General features: G+C 29.3%; 1 protein-coding gene and 1 long non-coding RNA gene across 2 annotated transcripts; one reads left to right on the forward strand and one right to left on the reverse strand.

Annotated features, from left to right (window-relative positions):
• The first annotated feature begins 11,912 nt into the window (after positions 1 to 11,912).
• Mlc2 (myosin regulatory light chain 2) lies at positions 11,913 to 18,880 on the forward strand. Its single transcript, XM_031986350.2, has 5 exons — positions 11,913 to 12,082; positions 15,637 to 15,864; positions 17,637 to 17,820; positions 18,029 to 18,101; positions 18,405 to 18,880. Exons 1-5 carry the CDS (start codon positions 12,080 to 12,082, stop codon positions 18,556 to 18,558), a joined length of 642 nt encoding a protein of 213 aa, XP_031842210.1. The 5' UTR covers positions 11,913 to 12,079; the 3' UTR covers positions 18,559 to 18,880.
• LOC116431225 (uncharacterized) lies at positions 15,857 to 17,678 on the reverse strand. Its single transcript, XR_004235876.2, has 3 exons — positions 17,530 to 17,678; positions 17,400 to 17,457; positions 15,857 to 17,329 (listed from the first exon to the last, which is right to left on the reverse strand). It is a non-coding gene; the product is annotated as an uncharacterized LOC116431225 (long non-coding RNA).
• Positions 18,881 to 19,093: the final 213 nt, after the last annotated feature.

Below are 19,093 nucleotides of genomic sequence, written 5' to 3' on the forward strand. Positions count from 1 at the left end.
CTTCAGTTTTTATTTTAACCTTAAAGATTTTTTTGTTTCAAGTCTTTTTCATAGTACAAAAGTACTGTAAATATTTTTATTTTCCAACGTGAAGTCTAGATTAAAATCTTAAATATTAAAAAGAAATCAACATATTCTCTGATTTTCCGCCGTAAACTTCATATTTTTTTAGTTCGTGGAAGTTTTAAATAGTAAGCAGGGCAAGTCGATAAAAGTATATAGAGATTCAGGTTGAAAGTAAATGCGTTGCTCACGTGATCGATGACTTGTCAAATAAACTTGGAAAATATCCTTTATACCTACTTACTATAAACGATATGATACAGGGCGTTGCTATTAAATGAGAGTGATGGATTATCTTACAAAAAAATTGATGAAAATTATGAAAACAATGTTGATATCAAAATTGTTTAATATAAAGTAACATATTACCTAGTATAAACTATTTTTGTCTTGGTGTGCCAATAGAAAAGATTTGAAGGTGAAGTTAATTTTCTTAAATGAAACTGAAATTTTCTGAAAAACTGAAAACTTTTTTTAAATTAACTTTCTTAAATGAAATTTGTGTTTATTTATAACATAACGGATGTTCAGGCAAATTCAATGATCTGCTATATTATCAAACTGGTTTACTATTAAAGGGCACATTACGAATTGGTATAGGTGTTTTATTATTAACATTATATGTATAATTTTAATATAATTAATATAATTTTGATTTTTAAAAAGTCCAGTGTTGACAAAGGTTATGCAACCATATTGGTTACCATTTATAACGTAGACCATTTGTCGGTAGTCCATATGTTTGACATATCTATAGTAAAGGTATAAATTGATAAGATTGCAATCACGTCAATGCATATGACATGATTTTCTTATCTTCTTTTGTGCGTCTTACAATTATCCTTTTGGCTTCAAAACATTAATGTAGTACTTATGTCTCTTCATTCCATCGTGGAACAATGGCATTCCTGTGTTTGACGTCCGCGCTTTGCTTATAAATTGTTTCGTCCAGTCAATATATTTGTGTTCTTTAAATTCTCAAATTCCTATTTCCATTCTTTCAACATATATTAATTGATTATTAATTGAATATTAATTAGATTATTAATATATTCTTGTTATTACAAGTTCATCCGTGGAAAACGAAAATTAAAATACATTATTAATACCATCGGAAATATATTTGAATGTTTTATATTTATTGCAGCAGTAACATTTTTCTCAGGCTAAGCATATTTGATTAAGATTTGAATTTGTTTTGCACAAGAAGATAACATGGTCACGAGACGTTTAGCTAAGTGATATCATCTAGTACGCGTTAAGGTGACTTCGATGTAGCAGATCATTGAATTTATCTTAACATCAGCTATTATATTATAAGTAACAAATATAGAGTGTCAGCAAAAAAATGAACTTTACTTTCGAATTTCCTCCATTACTATCCTCATATGCATCAACATTATTAAAAATTAACATTAAACCTACCGAGACCGGTCAAATTAATCGTTCCAAACTTTTGCATACAATTTCCCACATAAAACGTTATCATATCGCAATTTATTTTTGCAGCTTTTCCTAAAATATGCGTACATGATATTTTTTAATATTTCCTTCTGCTTTCACTTTCTTTTTTTCGAGAAATATATGTAAGCTGTTCTACCAACCACGATCGATCAGTTTGACCGATCGAAGTGTTTATGATATTTAGTCTTCTAAACTTAAAGACTCGTTACAGTAGAACGGCTATCTGAATGTGGTATAGTCTGAGAGTGGATTAGTCTCGTTATTATATTATTTGAAGGAAGATTACACGAATAGTTGATAACAATGTGTAGCAGAACATACTGTGCACTGGTAACCACAGACAATCTTTTTAGAAGCGTTTCACTAGCCAAGAAATTAATTGTAAAGAAACTATTATTGTTGGAATCATTCCAGGAAATAAGTGCGAATTCCTCAAATTTATAAAACAAGTAAAAGATAACATGGCACGATTTTCAATCAAATTATACGGGTAAAATGATATAATTCTTACTATATATAAAAGCAAGTTAAACAAATAAGCGCTTCTACTGAGTTCAATGCACGACTCAATAGAAATTGAAAATTGATTATTATTTATACTGGGTTATAAAAAATATAACTTTTTTAAAAGAATCGGTCACGGTACGAATAGAGTGACATGAAATGTCGATAGACCAAAATTAAGTAAAAAGAAGAATGAAGTGTCCTTTATACACGTTATAATAGTTTAAAAACAGATGTTATTTGTTTCGAAGAACAAAATTTTTGTTTTCTTCGATAGGTTTAGTGTTAAAACACATTAATTATACAATAGACGATACGTTATCACTGAATAGAGTCAGTCAGTTTATTTCAATGCTATGTGTTTGCCAGTCATTATGAATTTCATAATTCTGACTTTTACGATTATGATCTTATTCTTTGGCGTGTTTTAAACATTAGTGGTTTAGTAACAATTTTCAATCATTATCACTTTATTATCATCAGATAGGCAATTTCTCAGGGTTCCCTTCAGAGTAAGCAAATAATGATGTTATCAATAAATTAATTTCGATGCAGCATTTGGGACAAGCTGAGGAGCTCCCGCAATGTCGTGTAATTTTTAAATAAAATGATTTGGATGTAGGAAAGAGGAAAAGGGAGACATAGTTGGTCCGAAGAATCAGTACAGAAAGCTATTGAAGCAGTTATACAGGAAAATCGGAGTAGCGTAAAGTAGCTGCAAATTTTAGTGTACCCAAATTTACGTTGGGAGGAAGATCCTTCTCATGGAGAAAATCCTTAGTAAGTACTTATACAAGACTGGCTTAGGATCCTTCAAATCTCTGTTTTCAATTGGCACCCCGTATGTGTGATATGTTCAAATAGATACATCTTATCTTGCCCATACATGGAATAAGACAAAACTGTTATTTACAAAATTATCTTTTTGTACTTTATCCATTAAGTTTTATAAATCAATCTTATAAAATTATACAATAAGTTTTGCTTAGCATTTCTATCTTGCCCCACCTTCTCCTACATTTCTGAATATCTATGAAATATGTAGGACGATTCACACAACTGTTACAAACTATATCTTTTTCGTGGTTGAAGTTAGACAAAAATGTTTCAGAACGAAAATGAATGGTAAAACATTCTGCACATATTAACGATCACAAACTTTGTCATACGTGTAATTGTGCACGTGCATTCGGCAGTTACACTTCCTGTTTTAAATTTACGTCTTTTTAATGCAATAGGAGTATTACAAATATATAGAAACTATTACTGGAATACTACAATTGATTAATCATAATATAAATGTAATTAATAGATTCATGTAAACAAAACATGCAGTTCCAAAAATTAGAACTAGTAAATTTAAGCGAATATATGAGATACTCAGTACCTATGAGCCTATTATCCAAGTATCCAGGTACTTAATAAAATAATTGATGGTAGAGTTAGTTAGTTTAAAGCGAACGAACCTATTACCAGAAAATATAGATTTTTTAGTATTTTTGTCTAAAAATTAAGAAATTTAATTTAAAATAATTACTGTATTATTTTATCGTTTATCGCAAAAATATAAATTCCGTTGTAGTCATAAAACATATCGAATATAGTGGGGCCCCAAGTTACGTCTTTTTGATTTACGTCGTTTCACAGTTACATCGCCTCTATATAATGCGGTAGTTAATTGTTTTTAATCAATATTTATTTAGTTTTAACTGAATCAGTCTGAAGCTTACTCGAGTATAGAATCCGTCGTGCGATAGATTAATTTTATAACATTTTTATGGATAAGTAATTTCAGATTATATAGTTTATACACAGTTCCGATACTTATAGAACCTTATAGAAACTTATAGAAAAATATATACAGCAAACATAAGGTACACAAGTGCAATTAATTCAGAATTAAGACCATTATTTATGTATGTCTAATGGCACCACAGCATCAGATGTCCTCTTCCTTAAATTATATTGTTAAAAAAGAAATACTATAAGTTTAGAAACTAAATTAGAGATAATAAAATTTGTTTATAGTGGAATACAAGGTTTAGAGATTAACTAAAAAATAAGTTTGTCAAAAACTACTGTGAGGGAGTTTCTTAAAGATAAAGAACGTATTTTAATGACAATAAAAGAAGGCCATCCTTGATTTTTTCGGTTCTACGTAAACATGCGTTAAATGTAATTTCTTCTATCATTTTTAAACATTTAAAAGAAAATGTACCTCTTAATCTGATAAATACATGTTCAAATATATATGTTCGAATACATGCATACATACATGTTTATTTAATCTTTACCTTCTATGTCTCGACTTACGTTGCCCACTCCAGAACCAATTTGGACGTAAGTCCGGGGCCCCATTGTACCCGAATGCTTAACCAGACGAGAAATACAATAGGACACTCTATAACGTAAACTAAAAATTGTGCCACTGCTCTGGAAAACGCAATTAAAAAGTTGCTGAAAAAGACCTATTTCTGATATGAAAATATGTACGTCTTTGAATTGACTCGAAGCACAGTTTCGTATTAACTCTTGTCAGATAGGGGGGCGGCTATTTAAAGTACGTATTGTGGAACAGTCATTATTTCTGTGCAGAATTAATTGTGTTATTTCAAAAAGGAATTCATTTCAATTACAAAGTAATTGGAACGTACATCTCGCGTTATAGAGGATCCTACTGTAATAGATATGTAAGAAATCCTACTTACCTCGTATATCCAGGTAATTTTTGTTCACCCCGAGCACCTCACGGATAACCGTAAGTAGTAATAACATGGTGGCAACTCGCATTGGACTACATATTTCTAGTTGCTCTTTATTGGTCATCATCGATTATTATTATTGTCTTCATAACTACAATCGGAGTCAGGAAGAATTCCGAGGTGAATCGCATATTTCTCACTTTTCAGTTTTTTGCTTATAAAACGAAGGTTTTTAAGTTTTTTAATAATTTTTTTACTGATATTAAAGTCGAATATGTGTTAATAACAAAATTTTAAAAATTTGATTCCTAGTTATAACTATTAGTTTCTTTTTGGTCATTCCTGGATCTAAAAAAAAATTCAATTTATTGTAAAAATTTGTTGTTTAATTCAAAATTGTACAATTTAATGATAATAAAATCAATTATTTATATATTTGTCGAAAATATACTACCTTTTAACATTACAGCTATTAGTACAGTGTTCGTGGCACGACTCTTCGCAAAGATTGCGTTGAACCCAATCTTTCGAAGGTAGGTGGATCAATTTTTCATTGCAATAAATGCAATATTATTCTCTGGAAGATCTTGTATTTATATTATTGATTCATCCGCCCTTACTAGTCTTCATCCTTCTTTTAATAGTGTCCTTCTTTGGCCTAGTCTTTAACTTCTTTCGTTGTTTCTCAAAAAGCATCATTTTATTGACAAGTGAAGTCAAACGTAAAATTGGTTTTTTTATTCATTCGATAAGTAAATCGTCTTTGTAGGGTTATACAAGGTATGCGATAAATGTCCAGAACTTGACGTATGATCAGTTATTTAGAGTTAACTTTTATTATTGTGTCTTTTATTGTTTGTGGGCTCCATGATCCCTGTTTGAGTCTCTTTGTACGTCTATATATAAATAATCATAATATTTACAATCGCAGACATAAGAAAATGAGGGAAAACGATGATCCGATTGACCTGGCACGATCTGATCCGAATAGCTCCGTTTCTAAAGATTTCAAAGTGAATACGATAAATGAACAAAATACAATATAATAATCTAAAGTACATTAAATACTGAATTTAGACACCTTAGAGATTAATAATAATAAACACATTTGAATTTCCAAGCATAGATTGTTATTTTAAATGTGAAATTCAAACTATGTATTTTAAACTAGCCAGGAATGCGTTGAAACGATTGAAGATGTACTGGATTCTAAAATGGATCTAAAATGTAGGGACGGTGTATGAAGTAATATCGATAGTCAGCATGCTCATTTCTATAATAACGTAATAAATATGGCCAATACTCTTATTTTTATCCGATTCACCTGGTGATCCGATTCTCTTCAATCTACCCTATATAAAATTAGTTTGAAGAAATAAAATTATATAGAAAATCTCAATGGTGGGATGATTTTGATAAATTAAAGGAAATTACGAAAGCTATTCTTAAACCAAAATTAACCATAGACGTTATAGATATAAGATGTTGGATAATATTGACTGGAAAATGTTGGGTTGATGCAACAATTTTGATGTTTTTTTGTGCATGGTTCACACAAAAGGTTTTGTTCTTCGAAAGAAATAACATCTGTTTTAAATTATTATAACGTGTTCATTAAGTAATTAATTTTTACTTAGTTTTGGTTTAACCAGCGAATAGTTGAAAACTCTTCTTTTTATTTCTTATAAAAAAATGTACAAACTTTTGCATCAACCCCATATATATCGCGTAATGACTGTTTATCGGATGTAAATGCAACAGTCAAATATCTTATTATAGAAACTGGATAATATTTAAAAAAGAAGGAAGAAAACATATTCAACACAAATCAAAATGGATTTCAACTAGAAATGTATTTTGGCACGATGTATTCTCGAAGAGGTAAGTAATTCATTTATAATACACAGTTACACGATGTAATCAACAATATTGGTAAATGGTGAATTCCTTTCACTTATTCATTTTGAAGCGTGAGTTTACTGTTTTTACTGTAACATTATTAAGTGATTTTTTTAACGATACACCTTAAGTTCTTTTTATTTCATCTTATTAACAGATTTTTCTACTCCAATTTTGAAGATAATAATATTGAATATTGATTATTTTTCGATGCTCTACATGTGTAAAAATTTCATTGAAAAATTGTGGTAATGTTCCTTAGATAAACTTCTATTTGGATTTACATTAACTTGTGAATTTTTCTAATACACAATATTTTTTATAGTATCAATGCTTTTAATAGATTCTTTTTCATTGTTTTATAAATTCACTCGAAATTTTCTGTGAGTAAGAATAAGTAGGCCACTGTTCAATAGGACAATGATCGTTTATTTTGCGCCAACGTTAGCTGCCTGACCAGATGTGAAAGGTTTTGTCATTTTTAGTGAAAAATTAAACCAAAATATTTGGAAAATGTAATCTAAAAATAATGTATTCATATAAGCATAATTTTAGCTCATTTGATTCTTTTTATTCAATTTTTTCAATTCACAAGCAGAACCATTGGGGATTGTATATTATACTTATCAATTTCTCCTTCGAAAATAGTCATGAAAATAGTCATGAAAATAGTAATAAAATATGAATAAGTGTCCAATAAAGAGTAATTTCTAAAATTTTTGTTGTTTTTTAATAAGAAGCCGATGTTAAGATAATATTTTTTTTTATTTAATTTCTAGTATACTAGTATACCAGTATATTTAACAATATTATTTTAGCGTTGATGTAACTTTAGAAATTAAATAGTATATCTAACTGTGTATATATACAATGCCTTGAGGAAGTATGCTATATGTTTAAAAAAATTGGCTGTATTTAAGATTATTTTCGTTTTCGCTTTTTATAAGTAATACATAGCAAAATGTAGACTCTATTTAAACATCTTTTTATTACTAAAAAGTACAGAATAATAAAATTACGAGTATTTCGTCGGTCGTAAGTTTCTTAATTTATACCTAGCGCTACTAATTACTGAAATGCAAGAAATAAAAAATTCTTGTGACAAAATAAAAATAAATCATCTTTAGAGTAATGTAAAATTTTTTAATAATTTTAAAAAAGGAACAAATGTACTCTGTTAAGGACAATTTTTACATTTTACGCTAAATGTATCAACTTTAAACATCTATAACAATTTAAGTGAATGAGATATATAAAGTGCCATAATTATGATGGCTAGACTGCTGATGTTTATGCATATATAATAATCCAAGATACATGCAATAAATATGCGAAATACGTCTGAGAAATATATAAGAAAAATGTGTATATGTATATCCAGAAAATATCAATTATTTTATTATATCATTCATTATTTATTATTTACTATCTTACTATCCAGTGCATCTTTTAAAAAAATGTCTGCCTACTCTGTTGTTGAGACGTCACCAAGACAAGTTAATAACAACCATAGCTTGACACTCATCGGCATAAAAATTATTTTTTATAAATTATTGCTGGATAATCAAAAAATTATTTTGTACATTATTACTTGTAGTGATAGAAGCAATTTTATTACATTCATAGACATTTTTTTATGTACTACTATACCTATCTGCTTTGAAATTTATTGTCTTATCGAATCTCCTTATCGCATGCTTCGCAACATATTTTCTCCCTCTCACTGGAACCATATAATAATAATCTAACACAGATGTAATCCACTTCATGATTATTAAACGTTTATTCCTTTTGGATTTAAGTACTTTTAATTTTCGTTATAAGTATTTAACTACTTAAAAATAAGTAGATATACATTTAACATTTAAAGATCGGATTCATACTAAACCACGATATAAACTGTAATCTATCAGTAATATAGATTATACTGTTGTTTTTGTCTTGTTACCTACTGAATATTAGCACGTTGACTAACAGAAGAATTTCGAGTGTTTTGTATAGCAATACTTATTTTTTCATAATAAAGGAAAGTTTAGAATTATTAGAGATGATTATTGGTGATGTGATATCACAGTACTCATATTACACTATTAGTTAGCTACTTATGTTATTAAATACTTGTATTCGATATTAATTTTCTTATTGTAACCGGTCATCGACGACCACCGTGGCAGTCAGCGTGTTAATACTGTACTACCTCCAAATTAGATACTATTATTAATTCTAGCTGTTTGATCTATAAGACTGTCTTATTTATTCTTGCTCGACAAATCGTTACATTTGCACATATTCAAGAAACATACACTTGCACTAAACATATGCAATATGTAAAATAAAAAATACGTTTTTGATACGTATTAATACGACCTAATAAATTTCTATCCAATTCCAGGTTCATGTTTTTTTTATAAAAATATACTAGTGATAACCTTCGAAAAGTTGAATATACCAAAAATTATTCGTTTAGAATATACTTAAATACGTTTATTCTCACAATTTATAAGACTCTACAGAATACCACTTTAATTTTTTAATTTTTATATATAGAGATACACTGTGATAAATGAACAGAGTGAGTAAACCATCATGTAACATGTTACTTTATTAATGAATTTTCTTAAATTGTTGTCCAGCGATATTTACTATTTTTATTAATTATAAAACGTAGCTCCGAATAATTACTTGGAATTAATAGTACAGGTAATAAGTAATCATGTAAATATGTGAATACACAATTTATATGATATCAATATGTACTTAATTAACATTAATCGTTCACAGTCGATTCAGCTATAAATTATACAGTAATAATTTATTAAAAAAGACAATGTTGACTAACATTGAAGGTACTTTTATAAGCTGTGAATAAATATCGATCCGTCTGGGTAGGAGAGTATCTTAATATAGGACTACTAAAAATAATTATTATTTTCTTCCTTAGTATCAGTTTACTATTATTTTTCGTTTATTTATATCTCTTCTTATTTCTCTATTTCGTTATGATTTATGAACTTCAAGATATTGTTTAATATTAATACACTTTTCAAATGACCGCTTAATAATTGTATTGCATGTACATATTGTGCATGAAAAGATTTTTCGAACGATATTCTATATATGAAAAAAGAATATTATTTTAATTGCTATATCGTAAAACAGTCCACTATTCCTATTATTTTATTTATCACAGGAGCTCAGTTTATAAAAGCACAGCAATGAACAATTCTTTTAGCAGTCTGAAGAAGGAAAAGTTTAATTAAACAAAAATGACATGAAATTTCATGTAACTGTAAAATTGTGAAACAAGAGGACTTAATGTTTAATGCGGTAATCTTGAAAATTCGACGATGCATCTTAAATGTACCGATGTTTTGTGCTCTCGAATATCGGACAGTTATTTATGGTAACCAAGCACTTCGGGCATTGGTGTGGACACCGGAAATCCTTACGGAGTACAATGAATCAGCAATGAAAATTTTCTTGTTGTATTAACATTATTTTATCGTATAACGAGTATTTGCAATATTATTCAACTTTTAATATATGTTCATATTCTATGTTTTACTCGTAGTATGAAATCTACTACTCTATAATAATAAATTTTTACTCATTAAGTAATAGATGAACATTAATCCGGGACGATTCATGAAGGAAAATATAAGAAAAGAAATTTTTATTAAAAAAGATAGTTGATGATTTTTACTATGGCAGCCAGTTTATAGATGTGTACAAATATTGTTATCAGCATAACACTATATTAATATTACATTAATACTATATTAATATAAACGAATATTAATTTGAAATATTCTTTCTCCACTGAAGGAATGTACCTTCGTTTTCCATTGTATACATAAACTTTTCAGGAATAGGATTCATAAAAACCGAAGTCAAAGACATTTATTTTGTCTATTAAGGTATTTATTAATTTTAAAATGAAAAAAAGTCTATGCTAATTCTGATGAAAATGCATAAGATCTGTCGTTTAAAAGTGACTTACAAATTGATGCATAAAATGTTAGTGAAAATATTTGAACGTTGTATTCCAAAGGTAATTTAATGTACCACTTTCATAGAAATTCTGTCTCTTATAAATTAAATTTAAATGATCCAATTTATCCTCTATATATATTTATGCAGAGACAACTGTAAAAAGTATTTATACTTCACCAACGAGTTATTTAAACAATATTAAGGAGGATATCTAGAATGAAGACAGCCTTTTTTCTAGAATAGAAAATAAAAATTATATAATTCATAAAAACATAAAGTGTTAATTGAATATTGAGGTGAGTGAAAGAAATATTTATTTGAAATTGATTATGACTGACAGTGTTGTATGTTGAACATATACATTCAAATCTGCTAATTACTGAAATCAGTATTAGACAAAATTATAACTCTATTGCAAGTTAACAATCCTAAGTATATTATTATTATGGATTGTAAATAGTTGCTTTACATAAAAAATACACTTTAGAAATCTAAATTGTATTTCTTTAATGTTGATAATAACAGATTTGAAAAAGTAACTTAAACAAGTTGAATAACATAATTTAAAGAATAACAATTAGAGTAACGAATTATTTACACGGTTTTACTACTGTTACTTTAAGAATATATTATAAAAAGTGTTTTCCTTTTATTTTATAATTAAGACATTGTAAAATGTTTTTTCAATTACAGAGAATTTCGAGTTTTAGGTGAGGTTCTTCTTGTGCACGTTTAGCGTACTTCGATATTTCTATAGGAATACAGGAACTAATTGTAGAATGTAGCACACCTTTATTTCTGGTGAAGATTCAGTTTTCTCGATTCGTTGGTAGAGAATATAAGACAACAGGTTAAATACCTCGCAAGCATTTCGAAATAACTTTCGACGTTCGTTAAATGTTCCTTGTGGAATGCATTACCGAAGTAATGACACGAAGGTATAATATTTAATGATTGTTCACATAACAGAGTGGAATGTTTGCTTTGGGTAGTTGTCGTTTGTATCGTATTTATAGGCAATAGACGGAATTAGATAAAGAATACAAGGCGGCCAAATAAAATAATTCGTTCGTCATTGCACGTTGCAACAGGTGAGGAAGCGCAAGAGCAAACATTATCGTAGATATTCTCTTCCGGGATACCCTTGACTCATATTTTCGTGGTGAAAAGCATAGGCTTGCTGCGAAAAAGGGCCGTAAGACGCCGTCGGTAGCACAATCCTGAGCAAACTGTTTTAGTCGAAACATCGAAAGGGTTGCTATTTTGAGGTGGCTCGCACTAAATATGGTCAGATAGGCGTTGGCGTTGTACCCGGGCAAGACACCCCTGCTCAAGCACCGGTTCCGTAGTGGGGGAGATCTACCAAAGTTACTTAGACAAGTTCACCTCTATGACTTGGACAGTTGGTTCGTTGTGACCATCTCGTACCATCCTCTTACAAACCAACTGTAGACATGGTAAGTAGGTACCGCGTGCACCGAGACGCCATTGTGACTTTCGCTTGATACGATCAGGGAACATAGCGAGAAATCTTCGTCGAATATCCCCTAAAACAGTGCAATGCTGCAAACCGAGACGAGAATGTTGAATACCATAATTGTGACTAGTGCTGGAAAGACGTTTTACCGTTCCTACGAGGCTAAATTTTCAACATGTCGATGAAACCATATAAACTGTGTCGGGAATTGAGTGATCAATCCATCAAAGTGCAAACTTGCACCAGGAATGTCGAGAATTGTGTTTAGAGAGTGTAAGCAGTGCTCTTCGTTAGGTTCCTAGCCGGATATTATCGTTCCATCTATCTCTAACAGTGAATCCTACTCGATGAGCGCATTAAGGATCATGGAATCCCCGCGTTCCTTACCTTCGCCACTCGATTCGATCTGATCTGGTGGAAACAAAGCCCGAATCACGTTTAGAAGCACAGTTTCACGTTTTATCGTACACAAACATATTTATACACGTGATAATGTTTGTATCGATATTTATATCGATTATTTTGCAGCGAAGTAGTTTCCTTGAGTCGCATTGTCATTACTTTCTCAGTTTTAATCCTTTGCCTTACGTTGTAGAGTCGGACATACGGGGAAGATTCCAAGGAAATTTTCATAAACGCGAATATTGTTCGTTCCTTAGGGAATAAAGTTTTACATTATTTTCTTATCTATTTTTCTACTGATTTATGTTTTAAGTTTTCCTAAAAATTGGTGACGATACAGTAATTGCAAATGTAACTGTTAAAAATTCGTAAGACAAACGATTACGTTGGATAAATGCCACCTAGTAGTTGGCTCTATATAATATCCATTAACATTTTTGAGATCGTCGTGTATATAACAAAAATACGAAAATTACGTAACTGTAGTAACTCGAGAGGCGGCTCGGAGTAAACGGTCTATATATGTCTTGGCTTCTTTTCAGTCACGGATGATAGGAAGATTCTATTATTAGTCTGTATGAGTAACGCCTTCCGAATTTTCCTCGGTAATACCTACGTTAACTCAGGATTACCTCAAAGTTAGATAATTATTATGTCACAATTTTGTTACAGTTACAAATTCTTTTTGTGTACAATTAACATACAATCGTTTAAAGAATTTAAATTATTTTTATATTTCTTTTTATTACGAACGTATCATATAAAATGTTTTCTTTCATTTCATTTTAACTTTTCGCTGTTTTACTACTTTATGCCGATTCGAACAATTTTATGTATAAATATTAAAATCATTAAGCTGTAATTCTCTAATATTTTAAAGAATATTAGATAACGATATCATTATATTGATTGCCTTTATGTTAGCTTAGAAAAGTATGAATATGTAAATAAATTAAATGAAATTTATATAACGTATTATAATCCTACGTAATAAGTAGTTAAAAGATTCTTTTCTTTTTACATTAAAAAAGAATAAAATAATCAATCAAAGTAATCAAAACAATGTATTTAAAATGTAAAGTCAATTTACCTTTTAAATGATATAAGTAAAAGAATTTTATTTTCATTGTTTTATAACGGTCCTAGTAGTGCAATGATTACATTAATGGCGTTATTAAATTCCAAGGGTGGTTTTTCTTCTTAAATTCCTGACAAGGAATGGTTTCTTATATGCATAGTTCTTATGTGTTGTATAATCTTACAAAATTTCATAAAGATTAGAATTTAGGGGTTGGAAGTTTTTTCGTTCTTGAATATGACCATGAACAATAATTAATTATATCAAATGGTATGGTAGCATTTTCTGTGTAGATAATAATCTTGTACAGGAAAGGAAATGTAAGAAAATACATCCCCAGATCTAAAAATGTAGGTCTTAAACGCGTATCAGCTTAACTTTTATCGTGTGAAGTTTATAAACATAAAAAATATTGTAAGAATTATTAATTAGTTTTGAAAAATAAAATTTTTTAATATAATACCGTACACATTAATACCAAAAGTATTTTTGAAAATAAGATGATTCTTCCGATGTAGATAAATTCTGAAAGGGCATAATGAAACACGTATTTAAAAAAAATAATTAAAAATGCATATCAATGTGTGCAAATTGCAGTTATTTTTCCCTCATAAGACGTATAACAACAATGACGTTAAGAAGAAATAATGCAAACTTTAATGTACTTCGAGTTTAAGTATGTACTTCAAAAACTCTAGCTGTGTAATAATTTCAGAATTTTTCTCCGGTTTCTACTTATAGTCTTAATCATCAGTTAGTATTATGAGTTGTCAGTTTCTATTTCATTTACAAGACCTTTAAGAAATTCGACTAGTTTTCTCAATCAAAATCGACAAGAACTAAATATAGCAAAACCACTTTTTTCCATTAAATTACAAATTTTAAAGAATCACACAACTTTATAGAAAAAAGAATACATCCAATGTTTACTTAGACAATCTGTTTACATCTATTATGGTATTCAAGGTAGACAAAAAATGTATAGTTAATTATATTTTATGTAATACATTATTATATTCAGTAATATAATAGAGAGTTATATTGGGATCCTCTTTGAAATCCTCTGTAAATTTGCAAAATTTAAAATACATCGATTGTAGGTTACCAAAGTCTCTTTACCAACTAAACTTTACCAACTTTCTTTTACTAACCAAGGTAGTATTGTTTTATAAAGAAGTTAGGAACACAAAATACTTTTAATGTATCTCATTTTCATATTGTGTTTCATAGAAATTAGCATTATACAGGAATTAAACACTCCATTACATTAAAAGAAAGTTTCTTTCTAGTGAGTTTTAAATAGACCAGTTTGTTGTAAAGCTTAAGATCTGCTAAGTAATCTGTTTATAAGGTTTTAAGAAAATTGGTGATTAAACTGTAGATCTTGAGTTTATAGAATATAAATGATAAAAACGTAAATTTTCATAAATATTTGTAATATAAAGATGATTGAACTGTGAATATTTATGAGAATTCAATTTTTTTTTAAATACAACGAAAAAAATGGAAATACGATAGAAAATGGGTTCACCTGACAAATATTATAAGAATTACTATATTTTGGACATTTTATATATTTATTTGTATGATGCGTATTCGGTATAATTTTGCACTTTCAAGTTTCCTATAAATACATAAAAATCCGTAGTTTTGTAATGATTCATTCAAACGTGCGTACAAACATCCCTCGAATAACAAGGTACTCGAGTTACACAGAGTCTCGAGTAATATGATTAAAAATTGCAGCAAACCCTCGTATAACAAGGCCAAAAATTGCACGGTTTGGTTAAAGTTTATTATCGATACATTCGTATGACTTTCAAATTCCTTATGATACCGTTCTGAATAATATAGAACCATTTAACCGTGTTATTCACGGTTGACTGTATTTATTTTACTGCTGGCAAAAAATTTCATTTCTTTACGAAACCACGAATACATTTAATTTATTTACCGAACTATAAAGACGTTTAATGTATTTACCAAACTACAAGAACATTTAATTTATTTACCAAACTGTAAGAGTATTCAGCTTATTTACCAAACAATTTTAGGCGGATAAGGAAAAGAAGAAGAAGACCAAAAAGAAGGAGGAGCCAGCAGCGGCTCCTCCACCGGAACCTGAACCAGCGCCGGCAGAAGAAAAACCACCAACTCCTACTAGTACACCAAAAGAATCTGGTTCGACTAGAGCAAGTAGTCGTGGTAGTCGAAAAGCGAAGCGCACTGGATCCAGTGTGTTCTCTATGTTCACTCAAAAACAGGTGGCTGAATTTAAAGAGGTAAGTTGGAAACAATTTAAATGGTACTCAGTGTCGACAAAAAGAAGGCCAACTATGTTGTGTCTGTAATTACAAGTGTAATATATAGGTTATCCTAATTTATTCTGTTCATAACAGTAATTATGTTCCCAACAGTTCGTTGTTTGAAAAAATATTTCAAATAGAACTTATTGTTTCGAAAGGAAAATTTTACGGTGAACAATACCTCTAAGAACGATTTAGTTAAGCCACCCTACATATATAGAGTATTTCACCCAATTCTATAACCAGAAAGATTGCTACTATTATTAAAATTTTATAAAAATGCTTTCTGTGAAAATTGTATAATTTCATTGTAGCTGGTGTGTAATAGGTTAATGCAATAAGACTCAACTTTGCTTTATTCAATGGAATTGTACATTTTATTTGTTTGTATAGACCACTTAACTTTAATCATAAATTCAACGATCCAGGTCACAGCAATATATAAAAGTTTGTAGTTTAAATGTTATACAAAATACATTGTAGTATATGTAATGAAACATATAATTCACGCATAAAAAAACTCTTCAAGAGTACTGAAGATCATGTAAACTAATTTTTTTATTTAACTTTTGGAACTAGTATGAAATAACATTCTTTTCAATTAGTAGCACAACACGTTTCATTATTTTCACAAAAGATAATCGTCCACACGCTGTAATAATTCTTCTTTCCATATTATGTATTGCTGTAGGAAGTTTTCGATGTATTATAATTTTAGCTGCAATTCATAAAAATTAAATTGCTCCTTTCTAGAAAATAAGAAAGAGAGGAAGATAAACTTAAATATCTTGCATATGCGTTGTATTGATGGTTTTCTAATACTTCTGCTTAAAACGAGTAGAAACAGAGACGTGTTAACAAATAAACGATAACTACTCAAGACTAAAAATTGAACAGAATAATAATTTCTTTATTAATAATATAGACAGATCATTTCAATTCATTTCCTCCCGACCATCTAAATTCGAACATCTGCACATGTATACATATGTAGCATATTTATTTTTCTGAAATTATACAATATTCTATACAATAAATATCTGTAAATATAGTACCAATTAAGAAACAAAGTTGATTATCGTATTTGAGTAAGCCTTTTCAACAGAATAAAACTGCTGTTACTATTCGTTAGTCACCACCACAATACTACAAAATTTTTTTACTTATTATGTATCTTCTATATATAAACACATTATATGTGTAGAAAATATTTCTTAATAAGTGGAAGAAAGTTTGAGGAAAAATTCTCCATGACAATAGAAAAGGAAAATGAAAAATAACAAAATGGTAATTTTAGTTTCTTTTTAAATATTCTTCAATAATAATGATTCAGGTCTTTTATACATATCTGTCTCCGTCCGTCCTTATATTGACTTGCCTCGCACGCCCCGTTATCAGATCGTCGAAGTTTAAAGATTCTTTGACCATTAACGACTTAAATCTGAAATTGAGATTGCAATTCTTTCAGTCCAGATATTTTTATTCGTAAAATCAGTTCTTAATATATTTACCACATGTTTGTTATAATTTTACAATATTTTTAAATTATTTATGAAGCAACCAATTCATCTGTAAATAAATATGTACAAATAAAAGTTAATATAAATGGATCATAATACAAGTGACTTTAAAATTACTAACCAGTGTTTATATAAAAGAGATGACAAACAATAAATTACAACTAAAACCGTGTTAATTCATTATGTATAGAGCAAATAAATTGTAAATTCTTGGAATTATGTTTTTAGGCATTCCAACTTATGGATGCAGATAAGGATGGTATAATTGGAAAGAATGACCTCCGTGCGTGTTTCGACTCCGTTGGTCGTCTTGTTACTGACAAGGAACTCGACGATATGTTAAGTGAAGCTCCTGGACCAATCAACTTCACTCAATTACTTAATCTGTTCGCAACTCGCATGTCTGGATCAGGTATTTGCCAATCCATAAGATCTTCTATTTATAATAGTATCTAGTTTTTACAAAAGCTTTCAGTTAAAAGTCTATAGAAAAAAGTATAATTGATATTACTTTAATTTTTAACATGAAGTATCAGAAAAAATTTTGTTAATTTTAATATTCCGATTATTTACATTCAACAAACCCGGGAATATAACGTTAATAAATTTGATGTGTTCAGGTGCGGATGACGACGAGACAGTAATAGCTGCCTTTAGCACCTTTGATGTAGATGGTAAAATTGATGGTGAAAGGTGAGTAAGAAACTTTATTTGCGTCGTATTAAGTAACTTTCTTTATAATATTTTTGTATTTGATTTTCTACCAATAACGATTAACAGTTGTAATTTTCTAAATATATATTTCATTTGATCGTTATTTGTTATATGTAATAGATACATATATGATGACTTAAATACGATCTAAGTCTGATATATCCTGTTGATAACATTGTCTGATATACTCATAATATAGAACTTGATAATCTACAAAATGGAGTACATACATTTTAAAACAGTATTTTAGAGGTACGAAAAGTAATCTGTTATTTTTTACAGATTGAGGCACGCTTTGATGACTTATGGCGACAAATTTAGCGCGAAGGAAGTCAACGATGCATATGACAATATGTATATTGATGACAAAGGTTTCATCGATACACAAAGTCTTATTGCGATGCTGACTGGTACGGGCGATGAAGAAGAAGATTAATTTTAAGTGATCTAACATGAAAAAAACTTCTGTTAAACCTTTAATCATTGAAACAAGGTCTTGCGTTAGCGCCAGACTCGTGTGATTTGCTTCCAAATGGTGAAAAACGGCAATAAAGCAACAATAAGCATTCCCTTTCCTTTGCTCTTTACTGGTAGAAGGCTTCTTTACTGAGGGAACTGTTATCAGTAATAAAAGACCGTCGATAAACGACAAGAAATCATAGAATATTCTCCTGGAGGTAAAACAACGTATCTGTCGATAAACGAGGCTTTGAATATCCATATTATTGTTCGTATAATAAAATTATTTAAAAACTTTATGATAATAGTTTTAATTTTACCTCGTCATGAATATTGTCAACCATGCATTATCGAATACGTTTTGTATAGCAATTTTATATTCTTTATGAAACTAGGCACACATTATTATATACTGACATACAGAATGTTTCGTTTATCTCGTTCGCCTTCGTTTCTTTGCCACTTTTGGTGGTACAAAAAGACGTGACAGTAAAAAAATAGATTGATTCCCA

Source organism: Nomia melanderi, chromosome 9 (genome assembly GCF_051020985.1).
Source record: "Nomia melanderi isolate GNS246 chromosome 9, iyNomMela1, whole genome shotgun sequence".
In the NCBI taxonomy this organism is placed as follows: domain Eukaryota; kingdom Metazoa; phylum Arthropoda; class Insecta; order Hymenoptera; family Halictidae; genus Nomia; species Nomia melanderi.